Consider the following 15,045-nt stretch of genomic DNA (forward strand, 5'->3'; position numbering starts at 1 on the left):
TATTGGACCATTAAAAAAAAAGTTGCATCTGGGAAAAGAATGAGTAGTTAGGGAAGGACAGTAGTAGCTGCTGCAAATTGTAATATTACATTAAACCACACATAAATTAGCCATACATGACAATGATCTTACAAATATTGTTGATCATATCAGTAAACCCAATCTCATGTAAATCTAAAAAGTAAACTTTTAATACTTACATTTTTAACAACTGTTTTAAAATGTGATTCTATCAATAGCACATTCGGCATGAATAACTCAAAACCTGTTTGTCATGAAAATGAGCAAAATATGGTCAGTTCCAGATAATTTTATTCAGAATCTTCATCAAATACATTGTTCAGCACATTAACTTAACAAAATAACCGGCTATTACTTTTGAAATATCTCACGAGGAGTAATGGATATAAAATAACACCTACCTATTCTATGTGTGAAATAAAATGACTTTAAAATATTGGCATTACCTAGTATTCATTTATACTTTATAAATACAAGACATCCATAAATATATATATATATGAAGATATTCAAGGGTTTTTGATCCAGAATAATGTGATATTTCCTGAAGAAATGCAGAGGTGGATGGGGTTTGAAGATTGTGAATATTTAAGGCCATTTTTTAAGAACCTGCCATTCAAGACACCTGAGCCCTGAACATCAACAAACAACACAAACACACATGATAGAAAACTGAAGAAACTGGGGGAAGATCATGCCAAAAATGCATTTCCAAGCCAATGCAAAAGCCCTCTGAGTTAGTGTGAAATTACGTATCTTCTGGAAGTAATGGTTCCTTTTACACCGTGTACTAGTGAAAAATTGTGGCATGAATTGCTGGTTTTGTTTCTTACTTTCAAACATCCCCCTTCACAAAGGAAAATAGAGATGACCCGCTTTCAATGTCTAAACCCTTAATGAACACAAGAGAAGTGCACACATTTAAACTCTAAAAGAAAGTTACAATCTCTTTTTCACTTGTACACCAAAACAACAAATTCAGAAATACATTTGAGTCCAGGCTCAGAATAAAAAAAAAACTTGAATGACTTTCAATCAAACGAGCTATGACTTTCTTCAGAACGGCACAATATTGAAAGCCATGAACATGACCCTTGTGTCTTTATAAAACATGCATACATTTGACATATATAAGGGTCAATCACAAAACAAAAATTAAAAATATTTTTCCTTTGATTCTATGGTGAAACAGAGCTGGACGTTTCACCCACAGAACTCCACTGGATGTCCATCATATTGCCTTGACATTATCTGTATTCAGCAGTTCATCTGAAGTTTAACCGAAACCGTTATTGTTGTTGAGGGGAAAAATGTCCACCAAGCAAATGCCCAGTAATCAAATTCCAAACAACATAATGCAGGTTTTATACAAGTTCCCTAAAGCGAAGACGAACACTGAAGCGTCATTTGAGTAGGATGAAAAATCCAAGTGAAATACACCGATAAAGATTCAAGCTGTAGGATGAGAACTGTTTGTTCAGTGCTGTGATCCACACAGGAAGGCATTATGGGGTCCATGAAGGACCATGTGATGTGAGGTGCTTGGTTCTTGATGGTTTCCAGAAGGCATTAAAACAACTGTCTGTGTGTGTGTGTGTGTGTGTGTGTGTGTGTGTGTGTGTGTGTGTGTGTGTCTGTGTGTGTGTGTCACACGAAAGGACATTAGAAGGGCGTGTAGTCAGACGGGTACATGATGGGCAGCCAGTTCTCGGTGTACGAGACACAGTGCATCCAGCCCAGAGAACGCATCAGCTGCAGGAGACAGACAACACAATCACAGCATATCAGACAATCACATAATTACCACAATAACTCTAATTATCTTATTTTACTGAAAACATTGATTTAAATCTATGCATTTTATCCACATTTACTGAATCAATTTAGCCAAAAAAAAGCTGTGTAATTCTGCAGAAAGGGTTTAATTACAGTGAAAAAGTTAGAGATCTCATTAGAAAGACGACATTTAGAATGACAATTATAATGACATGGTACATCACTGTTTCGACTTGTCATAATCATGACTTTCTCATAATTTTGATTAAATATTAACTCCAACTTTTTATATAATTTTTTACTTTTTCTCGCTATTATGATAGTATCTCAATTTCAATTTGCCATGAGTGTTCCCTCGATGCTGTGTGCTTGACCAGCCACACTTCTTACGTTGTTTTTTTTTTAATATTATATTGACCTCAAAAAGAGAATTCACGAACAATAACTGCTTCATTTTTTAATATTAGCTATATTAAATTATATTATTATTCTATTATTATTTATTTTTTTAAATTCTAACATCCATTTATCTTATATTTTGTGTGTGAGATAATCGAGATTATGACGTCATCACCAAATTGCCAGCTTAATATCTGTCGGTCTTGTGGCTGTGGGGGGAAGGAAGCAATGTTTTTAAAGTGTTGTCTTATGTTGTCTGTGAATATCAAGAACTTTGTGAACGTCGCTCAGTGCCTCTGTGTATTGTAAGTGTTGCTTTGTTTCTGTTGACTTGTAATGATAATACATTAGAAGCAATAACAACAAGAGACAGTGTGTTTCACAGTATTTTATTGTATTGTAGAGAATAATTTTTTTTAATATATTTATACGTTAAGCACGCAAAATATGAAGGGCTCCCACTCTATAAAGCAGTGCTTGCTCGTCTTCCATTCAAAATCTTTTTCTTCAGCCAAACTTCTACGTGAAGCAAGAAGCCTATCAACAAGACTACTCACAGTGATCTACACGATTCAGTGGACACACCCTTCTCTTCCCCTGACGAGTTCCGGTGAGCTTCGGAAACAAAGATGACTCGCAATTACCTCTCCTGTGCAGAGCCATTTGAACTCTCTGAGAGCCACAAGTCGTGCGTCTTCTGCCTGGGTCGGACTGCCCCCACTGCAGAGATATGAGCCTCCGGACTCTCAAGTTCCATGTGACCATATAGTTCAAGGTGATGAACTTGCCAAAAAATCCCTGCCGCACTTTTCTTCTGCAGCCCCTTCCAAGGCAGCTGATGAGCTCGGTTTGGAGTGGGCGCCTCCTGTCGAGCAGGTCAGAAGCCGTCTGGACGATTAATACCCCTGACAGAGATGGCAGACCACTGGCACTTTAATCAGAGCTGCGTTCCGGATGCTGTCTCTTGGTGGAGGACATCTGCACCCAGAGCCAAAGATGAGCCACTGAAAAAGTCTGCTCGCACCGCTGTTGTTGTTCACCAAACCCACTACATGTTGAGGGCAGCGAGAGCACTTGTCATGTTTGTGTTTTGACTGTTCAACTATGCAGTGCAATAAAGTTGAAAAACAAAACTCACCTCAATATCAGAGCAATTATCCTACTTTCACTCCCCTCTTCACTCACTCTCACACTTGTGTGGTATTAACCTCCCCACCCCCCAACAGCGAGTTATCCCTCACGGTGTGCAGTCTGCCCTGCCCACTGTCACAGTTCACAGAAGCATGTCAGGGACTGCCAGGGGTATCAAAGAGGGTTATGAACTCAATAAAAAAAAAATGGCTACACACTTCAGTTCTTCTGCAGGCCGCCCTGTTTCAGCAGAGTGGAATGCCTCAGTTCTGCGAGAGGAAATACACAAAATCCTCGCAAAACAGAAAAAAAAAAGACAATGCCCCTAGAAGACTTTATTTTCTGGTACCAAAGAGAGACGGCAGACTCCGCCCAATTTTGGACAGGAGACTGCTGAATCGCGTGATTTCAAAGCATTTGTTCAAAATTATTACGCTGAGACAAAACCTCTCAACACATCAGACCGAGAGACTGGTTTATCTCTTTGGATTTAAAGGATGCTTATTTTCACATTCAGGTAACACCTCGCCACAGCTGTTTCCTGAGATTTGCATTCGAGGGGATAGTGTACCAATTCACGGCCCTACCTTTTGGTTTATCCCTGGCCCCTCATACGTTTACGAAATACATGGATGCTGCTCTCTATCTCCTCTGAAGCAGAGCGGAATGCAAATACTGAACTCTCTCAACAATTAGCTAGTCTTAGCCAAATCAGAGAACGCACTGCTAAGCGACAAGCTCAGACTCCTCGCTCATCTTCAGAGCTTAGGGCTGACTGTGAATATGCAAAAGAGCATGCTGGAATGCCAGAATGTCTCCTATTTGAGTAGAGCTGAATTCAATCAATATGTGAGCGTGTCTGTCAAAGGAGTGCTCACAAAAAGTGATGATCTCTCTCACAGTCTTAAAGTTAGGGCACTCTCCACCGCTGAAATGCCTTCGGGACGTTGTCAGAAACTGAGAAGTTGTGGCACGTAAACTGTCTGAAGCTCTGTGCTGTACACCTAGTGCTCGAATGCTTTCTCCTGGACATTCTCCACGTTCTCATCAGGACGGACAGCATGACATTGGGAGTGTCTATAAATCACCAAGGGGGCATTAGCTCGCAGCCGTCGCTACGGCTGGCAAGAGACCTTCTTCTGTGGGCAGATTGACACCTCCCCTCCATTCGGGCAGTACATGTCCCCGGAGGTGGAGTGTATTTGGCAGGGCGGAGGTGGATCTCTTCGCATCGGTGGAGAACACTCACTGCCCGCTGTTTTATTCACTGACACACTCTTCTCTGGGAGTGGATGGACTAGCTCACAGCTGGCCGAAAGTACGCAAGTATGCTTTTCCTCCAATGAAACTTCTGCCTCGTGTTCTTTGCAAAATCAGAGAGGAAAGTTAATCTGTTCTGTTAGTAGGACCGAAATGGCCCAAACAGCCGTGGTTCCCAGAACTGGTGGAAATGCTGGTAGCAAGAAAGATGTGTTTCAAATATAAAGTTAAGTGGATATCATTACCCATTTTACTCTAAGTAATTTAATAATTGAATAAATGTTATAATTTAAAAGTTCGTATTTAGAAGTGTCGTATCGTTTTTTATATCTGTATCGTACGAAAAACAAAAGAAATGGTATAACCCATCCCTAGTGTTCCTGTAGTTAAAGGTCATTCCATTTTCAGTGGGAGGGAGCTGGGAGATGTGGTAACATCGGTTATATGAATAAGTCTGATTCAGTGTGGTTATGCGGTGTATAAGAGTTTTTTTTCTGTTTTTAGGAAATGTGTTGTGTGAGATGTACATTGGGATATGTGTACACGTCTCCTTCGCATAGAGTTGATCAGGTTGTTGATTGTGCCCTGTGGAATGTTGGTCCACTCCTCTTCAATGGCTGTGCGAACTTGCTGGATATTGGCAGGAACTGGAACACGCTCTCGTATACGGCGATCCAGAGCATCCCAAACATGCTCAATAGGTGACATGTCCAGTGAGTATGCTGGCCATGCAAGAACGGGGATCTTTCCAGCTTCCAGGAATTGTGTACAGATCCTTGCAACTTGGGGCCGTGAATTATCATGCTGCAACATGAGGTGATGGTTGTGGATGAATGGCACAACAGTGGGCCTCAGGATCTCATCACAGTATCTCTGTGCATTCAAAATGCCATCAATGAAATGCACCTTTGTTCATTGTCCATAACATACACCTGCCCATACCATAACCCACTGCCACCATGGGCCACTCGATCCACAACATTGATATCAGCAAACCGCTCACCCACACAACGTCATACACGCGGTTTGCCATCTGCCCTGTACAGTGAAAACCGGGATTCTATGGTACAGATTCTATGGCTTATGGTACAGAAATGAACATTCAATTCACGGGCAACAGCTTTGATGGACATTCCTGCAGTCATCATGCCAATTGCACGCTCCCTCAAAACTTGCAACATCTGTGGCATTGTGCTGTGTGATAAAACTGCATATTTATAGTGTCCTTTTATTATAGCCAGCCTAAGGCTCACCTGTGCAATAATCATGCCGTCTAATCTGCATCTTGATGTGTCACACCTGTGAGGTGGATGGATTATCTCTGCAAAGGAGAAGTGCCCACTAACATAGATTTAGACAGATTTGTGAACAATATTAATAGAAAAAGTCTTAGATCTTTGAGTTCTGCTCATAAAAAAAAAGTGTGTTTATAATTTTGTTCAGTATAATCTTTATCTGAACTATAAACTTTTACCCCAGTACTTGTGTGATTAGAATGTTTGTGATTACAATGTTTGTGGCTGAAAAGACTATGAAGCAGTTTAGGTCAATGGTAGCGCGAACGCAAATTAAAATTTTCAAATCACAATGATTTGATTGTAACACCGCACAGATGAACCAACAAGTGATTACAAATTTGTAATCGCACACATCGCAATCGCAAGGTTGAGGAATGAAACAGATGAAACGTTGTAATTTAGAAACAGAATCAAGGTGTTTGAATCGTGTTCGCGATCTTAAAGATCTATTAAATTAAAGTGCTTTGTCGTGTTGGTGTTGACACCTCTCTTGCAACGTGTTTAGCTATCAAAGATAGTAGGAATCGAAATTAATTTGACAACAAATATCCGATCCCTGACTTTAAGAATCGATTTTCAATTTCCCAACCCTTCTTCTCCCTGACTGTGTGTGTGTGTGTGTGTGTGTGTGTGTGTGTGTGTATATATATATATATATATACCGTAATTCCTCTCAAATAAAAGCCGGGGCTTTTATTTACCTGAACTGCAGAAGGTAACAGGCTTTTATTTGAAGCAGGTTTTATTAGAGGCAGGCCTTTATTTCTAATTCCATCTGTTTGATAAGTAATTGTTTTAAATAACCCGTTTTAAATTAAAAGCGATAGCGTTCCAGTGGACAGAGATCATAACATTAGCAAAGAATCAGTTCAGAATCAATCACCAAAAGAATCAGTTCGGTTCAGATGTGCTCGGTGTTAGTCTGCTTCACGCTGAATCACGTATGTCAATGTCACCTTTATTTATATAGCGCTTTAAACAAAATACATTGCGTCAAAGCAACTGAACAACATTCATTAGGAAAACAGTGTCAATAATGCAAAAATGATGCAAAAATAGTGTCTGTGCATTTATTTGCAATCAAGTCAACGATATCGCTGTAGATCGACGTATGCGCAGTATCATCAGCTCCTCGGTTCTCGAATCGGACGCGTCCGACAGAAACGCTTCTCGGTGTACTTTCAGTGTACTGGTGATCCGAAAACCGATGCAACCGGTTCTTGACTCGAGAACGAGAAACGCTCCAGCAGTGGGCGTGTACGTTAGTTATCTGGTTCTACATACACACACACACAGGCCACTTTATTAGGTACACCTGTTCAATTGCTTGGAAACACAAATTGCCAATCACATGCCAGCAACTCTGCAATTAGGCATCTACATGTGGTGAAGATGACTTGCTGAGAGCATCAGAATGGGGAAGAAAGGGGATTTATGTGACTTTGAATGTGGAATGTTCAAATCTGTTCAAATGTCCATCCTGTCTTGTCTCAACGGTTTAGGCTGGTGTTGGTGGTGTAATGGTGTGGGGAATATTGTCTTTGGGCAATATCACACTTTGGGCCCCTCAGTACCAATTGAGTTGTTTAAACGCCACAGCCTTCCAGAGTGTTTGCTGCTGACCATGTCCATCCCTTTATGACTACAGTGTACCCATCTTCTAATGGCTACTTCCAGCAGGATAATGCACCATGTCACAAAGCTCAAATAATTTCAGACTGGTTAATTGAACATGACAATGAGTTCACTTAACTTTAATGGCCTCCACAGTCACCAGATCTCAATCCAATAGAGCATCTTTTGGAATGTGGTGAAACGGGAGATTCGCATCATGGATACTAGCAAGGTGTACCTAATAAAGTGGCTAGTGAGTATATATAAAATACCTTGCTAAGTGTACTGTGTTAGGATAACCGAGACTTTTCATTTGCACTTACATACTGTTCTTTTTTTGTGTTCCTGTAGCTCAATTGGTAGACCATTGCGCTATGAAGCGCAAGGTTGGGGGTTCGATTCCCCAGGAACACATGACAGGTAAAAATTGATAGCCTGAATGCACTGTAAGTCGCTTTGGATAAAAGTGTCTGTTAAATGTATAAATTTAATTTAGTTTAAATTTTAAATTGTATTTTCTTTTGTTAGTTTTGATTGCTTCTATTGTCCTCATTTGTAAACTGCTTTGGATAAACGCGTCTGATAAAGTACTAAATGTAAATGTTTATGAAACAAAAAAAACAAAAAATATATATATATTATTATTATATAAGAGTTTAACTGTTCTGTGTGAGACTTTTTTAATGATTTTTTTTTTTAAATACAATTTCTTGGTAACAGCACTGCAAAAAAAATGTTTTCTTGGGTAACCTAAAATGTGAATCATTTAGTTACAACAAGGATCAAACCAAACATAAATAGCCCATTAAAGTTAAAAGTTAGTTTTTGTGTGTGCGCTGTACTGTTCTGGTATAAAGAATGTTTTTGCTCAGGTAGCCAAAATGTCTGCCCAATAGAGAAATAGAGAGCTCAGCAAGAAATAAAATAGAGGGAACACTGCTTGTCATAATTGATTTTTTTATATCATAATTTCATCTTTGTATATCATAAATTTGATTGACACATTTATAATTAATCTACAAAATATTTAAAATAAATTATATTCTTTTGAACTATATATTAAAAGAATCCTGAAAAATAAAACATATCACACTTTCCACAAAGATTTTAAGCAGAACAACGGCTATTAACATTGATAATAATCAGTAATGTTTCTTAAACAATTAATCAGCATATGAGAATGATTTCTGAAGGATCATGTGACACTAAAGACTGGAGTAACAATGCTGAAAATTCTTGATCTTGATCACAGGAATAAATTACTTTCTACACTGGATTCACATAGAAAATAGTTATTTTAAATTGTAATAATGCTTCAGTCAAATAAATGCAGACTTGCAGATGCAGGAATGAAAACTCACCATGAATGAAAAAGGTGACAAAGAGGTACTTTTTGTACTTTTTTTTTACTATACTGAAGTATGAAGTTATACTGTTAAATAAATTACATAATTCATTAAATAGTATTGCATGAAATATATATATATATATATATATATATATATATATATATATATATATATATATATATATATATATATATATATATATATATATATATATATATATTAATATTTAATTTTAAAACTATATATTTTTTAAAACATTGCCTTTAAAAAGACATCAAAAAGAGTGTTTTAAGTTTTATCTTTACCTATAGAAGCTGCTAAATATATTCAGCCAACAGACCTGTTGCTGTTGTTGATCTGATTTTAGACTGAATCACTTAATGCACAGCTCTGTTTTTGACATCAGCTTGTCATTCGTTCCGTTCTTTGCTACACTTATCACTGTCAATCAAAGCAATGACTTGCAGAACAATTTATCAGATTCATTCACATAATTCACTCACGTTTATCATTCCTGAAACTGTATACTTTGGTTCTCTTAGACAAACAAAACTTTTCTTTAAATTGTGAGTGGATTAGGGGGAATAGAAGCAATGGGCGCTTCCCCTTGTAGCATAACTGACTGAGCTTACTCAGGAAAAAAAAAATTAGTTCAGCGCAAGTTTTCATCCCTGCAGATGCAAGGAACATGGGATATTCTTACCTGTATGCAGTTCTTCCAGTTGTCTTTGCTGGGTTTCTCCTCGACAATCTTAGTAGCGTACTTCAAGGCTCTTGCGTACATTTTGTTTACTAACGCATGCTTGTAGGAAAATGTTAAAACCTGCAGAGAAAATCATCATGTCAAATAAAACAATAGTAATCAAATTACTAATGTACATGTAAATGCCTGACCTCCGTACCTTAGAGTCAGTGAGCTCAGCCCACTTCTGCACCTCCCAGAAGGTGTCAGTCAATGCTTTGGCCACGCTCTGCGGCTCGTCATCAGAGCTGCCCACCTCACCTGCGCTGGCGCCCTCTTGTGCTGCTGGCTGCATCAGCTGATCCCCTAGAGCACAGCCCTTCCTGCAGAGAGCATCTAGCAGAGACACCTTCTGCTTCTCCATGTCACTGCAAGAACAAGAAACACGCTCATTCTGCATTCTGTCATGTGCCACATAATCACGTGTGTGAACTATGACTTCAACTATAAATTATACCTGCTTTACACAACAACAACAATCCTGAAATTAATGTTTCATGTTTCCATAATCAGTTTTGTCAAAATAAAAGTTTTCTTTTGACAAATTACAAAGAACAACATTAAAGACAAATATTAGTACTGAAATTTTACTATCGTCCTGTAAATCAAAACTTAAATTATAATTATCAAATATTATGTTTTACTTAACTACTTTGGTAGTATATTGCTGTCTTAATTTCTATACATTGTTTAAATAATTATAGTAACTATTAAATGTTTTATTTAACATTACAATGGTAATATATTGCAGTCTTAATTTTAAGAACAATTAATTTTAAACAATGATAAACTTTTTTTAAATTTTTTTACTTTTTTTAATGTTAAAAACATTGTTTTATATAATTAATTATTATTATTATTATCATATATTTGTTATACTTTTACAGCAAAATGATAATTATATCATTTATAATACAATATAATCTTCATTTATAAAACATTGTTTAATACAATAATAATAATAATAATAATAATAATAATAATAAAAGGAACACTCCCCTAGAGTTAAACAGTTGAGTTTAGCATTTTCCAATCCATTCATCTGATCTCCGGGTCTGGCAATGGCACTTTTATCTTAGCTTAGCATAGATCATTGAATCCTATTAGACCGTTAGCATCAAGCTCAAAAATAACCAAAGAGTTTCTATATTTTTCCTATTTAAAACTTGACTCTTCTGTAGTTACATCGTGTACTAAGACTGACAGAAAATGAAGCCCATTTTCAAAAAAAGTGGTGTATTAATAATATTTTTACTTTTTTTATATAATAGTACATTGGTAATATATTGCTGTATTCATTTTTAAAACATTGTTTACACAGCAATAATAATAATAATATTGTTTGAATTGCAAAATCACAGTATATAAAAATAATTCCAATTAGGTTTTTTGGAGAATCGTGAAGCTTAAATGAGCATTTATTTTGTTGAATGTTGGAAATCTTAAAAAGTTATTTTTTATTTTTCACAGATGAACGATTTCTGTATACCTCTTAATGGAGGCAGCATCTGGCCGCGGGTCCGTCTTCATGGTGAGGTAGACCGCCAGTGCCGTCTGGTCGATGTGTGACAGCACTGTATCCGCTGCAGCAGCGATCTCTGGCAGGCGCTTCAAACGCTCCTGGGGAGATAGGAGTGTCCGTCATACAGGTCTGTGTGAGCGATGGCAGAATGAGCTGTATGTGTGAGCCGTACCTTCTCTGAGTCCAGTTGATGGAGTCTCTGAACGTGCAATGGCAGGTGTGTGGAGAACACCTCCTTCAGCTCCTCATACAACAAGCTGTTATCCAACCTGAGGACAGCAGTGAGTAGAGAGTGATTCACAGATCAAAACACAGTTAATGAGTGCGAAGCAATGAGTGTGACTGACTTGGTCATCCACTGGATCTTCAGGTCTCGCAGTGCTTCAGTGAACTCGTCCTTCACGTCTTTCTCCTTCTCTGCATCCTTCTCCTTCTCTTTCCCATTCTTGTTTTTGTTAGGAGCTGGAACCAGGTGGTAAAAGACTGGCACCATATCCTGCATGAGAACGACACCAGAGATGTGACTGCTGAATCACATCATCCACAATCCCTCAAATCCATCTGCACTGTCTGTTCATGTAGATGAATGCAGCTGACTAACATCAACAGACTAATCTCAAACAGCCAGACTATTATCCCATCATCATTTTTGAATTTGTTAAACAGATGGCAACAAGTAAATGACTGACATGAGAAATAAAGGCTGTGTGAGAGTGTGAGTGTGTGTGTGATGGCTGGGCGGTATGATGATATACGTATAGCCTGCTGACTTACAAGATTCATATCAGTGGCTCTCAAACTTTTAATATTACAAATACTATTTAATATTTAACATATTCTTAATATTACAGAGTTCATTGATTTTGGAATAATAATAATAATAATATTCCAATTCTGGAATTTTGTGATTCCAGAAACACTGTTAACAATAGTTATTCGGATGGAAAATAAACTTTTTTTCTTTTTAACATTTTAATTTAGAGTGAATTTAATATATTAATTTATTAACTTAAATACTTATGTCATCCTGTGGCCCCTCCGGAAATTTACTGAGGCTTCCTGGTGGAGAAACACTAATTTACATTAATAGCCGCATTTCCACTGTCGGGCCAGTGCGAGCCAGGGCTTAAAGTGGGCCGGGTGGGGCTAATAGCCTCGGGCCAGTAGCACCGAGGCCAGAATAGCGAGGGGTTCCACAGTGGAGCCTGAAGTTCCGCTGCGCGTTACTAAAACAAGCCCTTTACACACCTCTCAGAACAACGTCATGCAACCCCATCATTTCACTGACAAAGAGAACTTATCAGAAAACTAAGAAATAAGTCACTGGAACTAGAGCGATCACAAAACGAACATGATAAAAGCTGCCGTTTATTTGCATGCTTTGTTATATATTCAAATATATTCTTTACGTCACATTTAGAATGAATGATGATCTCTCTATTTTCTATTTTTATAAAAGCTCCCGAACAAAAATCATTATTATATTTTGATGATATGCAACGTGGAGCTAAACTCACGAAACGAGACGACAGATAAAATGTTACTTAATAAATACACAATTGTGATAGAGAAAAAGAAGCTGACGTATGATTTATCCAAGCGGTCATATTTACCATGTTTACTATGGTAACGTTAATGTTTAGCGTGCATAGTCTTTTACATCACGTATAAATATTTCTGCCTTATATGTTGATTATATTCCACATCGGATCAAGTTATTTCAAACACTTGCCACTAACTAAGAGTGAGTTTTGAGCTCTTATTTTTACTTATTTAACTTATTTTAAAAAGTCTTTAATACCGGTGTTAAAGCCATTATCTTTCATGATCCGCGGTGCTGATGCTCTCCAGACACGGAGAAACTCCGCCTTTGTTCATAACCCCTCCTCTAGCTCCAGCTGGCCCGCTTTGGTCCAAGGTTTTCGTCGGGCAAAAAAACCCTGGCCGTTGGTCCAGAGGAAGCCCCAACAAGGCACGATCAAGCCCCGGAAGTGACAGTGGAAACGCGACTGGCCCTGGCACGCACTAGCAAGCCGGGTTTAAGCTCGACAGTGGAAACGCGGCTAATGAGCGTGATTTGATTAAAGTCCATTAAAATCAGAACAAAAACAAAAAAATTAATCACAAATAAACAGTAACAAGTGTTAAGTGAATACATCATTTTGCAGCAAAAACAATATATTGGTCATGCTGCCCAGCACTAATGTGTGAGTGTAAATTTAGGGTTTATTTCTATTATTCACGTAATATTGTCATAAATGAATAATTAAATTGGGCCCCTGCAATATAAATATATTACATGGCAGAAGTTCTGGTCTAGTTCTGGGTTTCTCTACCCGTCCAGTACCTTTTTACATTTTCCTTGTCGTTTGGCTGATGCTTGTCCCTGCTGGTCAGAATAACACACATCAGAGAGAGAATCTCACACCTACACACACACACACACACTCTGTCCTCACTATACTCTGCTCTCTACTCCTTTACATAATCATGATTCACTGCAAGGTGCAGCAGTACAGTTGACAATGACAGGATGATTATATACAGGACAGTGAGAGTAAAACCCCCAGTAAATAAGCCCTTAAACTCAGAGAAAGACAGACAGACACTGAAACGGTGCTGGACGATCAGTAGACAATCTTAGAAGACAAAGGTAACTGAGATGCAATTTAACTTGCTCTGGAGAACACAGACAGCTCAAACTAGGGCTGTCACTTTTTATTCGATATTCGAATATGACGTGAAATATCCGTAATCAAACTATAAATAAAATATCCGTTTTTTAAACGCCATGTTTAGCGTATTTTTTACAGTCTATGATTAGACCGTTTGTTTTTTTATTTTATTCTTTGCCATCTTATCCAGTAGAGGGCACTCTAGACGTATTGTAGCATAGGCCCATGACCAAGTCACGCGAATAAAAGCTAGTAGCAGTGTTGCCAGACGTACGATAGTTATCGTATTTGTACGATAATCTTAACCTCTGTACGATGTACGATCAATAATGAAAAAAATCCCGTAATGTACGATAATTTCAGAATTTTATGAAAAGTTAAATGATGACAGTTGCAGTCATAGGGCTTCTTTACTCATACACTTAATCGGCTCATTACAGACACTCTAAATGTGTTCGTGTGCACCTCAGGGAGGGTGGGTGTCCTCCTTTAAAGCCAACGAGCACTATGTTGCGGTCCATGACAGCAAGAAATCCTTCAACATCTCAGATGTGTAGTTATGAGTTAACTGCGCCACACCGCAACAGCTAAATTCCGCCTACACTGGACGTGACAAAGCAAATGTTAAAATCGTTTTAATATGCGCCGCGATGCAGACAGTCACTGAAAATAATGGGATAGTATTTTGTTGTACTGCTTCCATCCAACCATACGGCTTATCGCTTATTGGTAATTTGCAGGCCGTGTTAAAATGTAGTTGGTTTAGAATAGATAACTCTTTTGACTCGTGTACGATAATTTTTTTCCAAATACGATAATTTTGAACTTCTGGTACGATACTTGGACATTTACAATCTGGCAACACTGGCTAGTAGCCAGGGACGTCTGTGCGCTCTGAACGTGTGTTCTGTTCTCCACCGCGGGGAACATTGTAAATAAAAAGAGAGCCGCACTTAATCCAGATCAAGTTGATAGATTGGTGTTTCTTGCAAACAATATTAAGAAATGAATTAGGCTTGGCTATATGCCTTACTCCTGCTGCTGTTTAAGTTGTCACGATATTGTTTGTGCCTGTTGAGTGTGTTTTTTTTTTTCATTTAGCCTAATGTGGGATATGCATAGTGGCACTTCATATAAGTTGCTATTCTAAGTTGATAACCTGCTGTTTAAAACATTAAGTAAAAATAATAATAATCCAGCTAGACCTGTTTATGACTCGCTGTTAATACATTTGTGATTGAATCTCCATTAGGCTACA

The 15,045-nt window shown here is 38.0% G+C and overlaps 1 protein-coding gene across 2 annotated transcripts in view; it reads right to left on the bottom strand.

Moving 5' to 3' along the window:
* Positions 1 to 295: 295 nt before the first annotated feature.
* Positions 296 to 15,045, bottom strand: part of tpp2 (tripeptidyl peptidase 2) — a 34,887-nt gene continuing 20,137 nt past the window's right edge. The window contains exons 23-29 of one of the 2 annotated variants that reach the window (XM_059552289.1): positions 13,460 to 13,498; positions 11,460 to 11,608; positions 11,285 to 11,381; positions 11,080 to 11,210; positions 9,751 to 9,958; positions 9,552 to 9,671; positions 296 to 1,773 (exon numbers count right to left, since the gene is read on the bottom strand). In XM_059552289.1, coding sequence (XP_059408272.1) covers positions 1,684 to 1,773; positions 9,552 to 9,671; positions 9,751 to 9,958; positions 11,080 to 11,210; positions 11,285 to 11,381; positions 11,460 to 11,608; positions 13,460 to 13,498 — 834 coding nt within the window. In that variant the 3' untranslated portion in view covers positions 296 to 1,683. The remainder of the gene's footprint in view (positions 1,774 to 9,551; positions 9,672 to 9,750; positions 9,959 to 11,079; positions 11,211 to 11,284; positions 11,382 to 11,459; positions 11,609 to 13,459; positions 13,499 to 15,045) is intronic. The other variant, XM_059552290.1, reaches the window with a different exon arrangement.

The sequence above is a fragment of the Carassius carassius genome, chromosome 6, assembly GCF_963082965.1.
Source record: "Carassius carassius chromosome 6, fCarCar2.1, whole genome shotgun sequence".
Taxonomy (NCBI): Eukaryota; Metazoa; Chordata; class Actinopteri; order Cypriniformes; family Cyprinidae; genus Carassius; species Carassius carassius.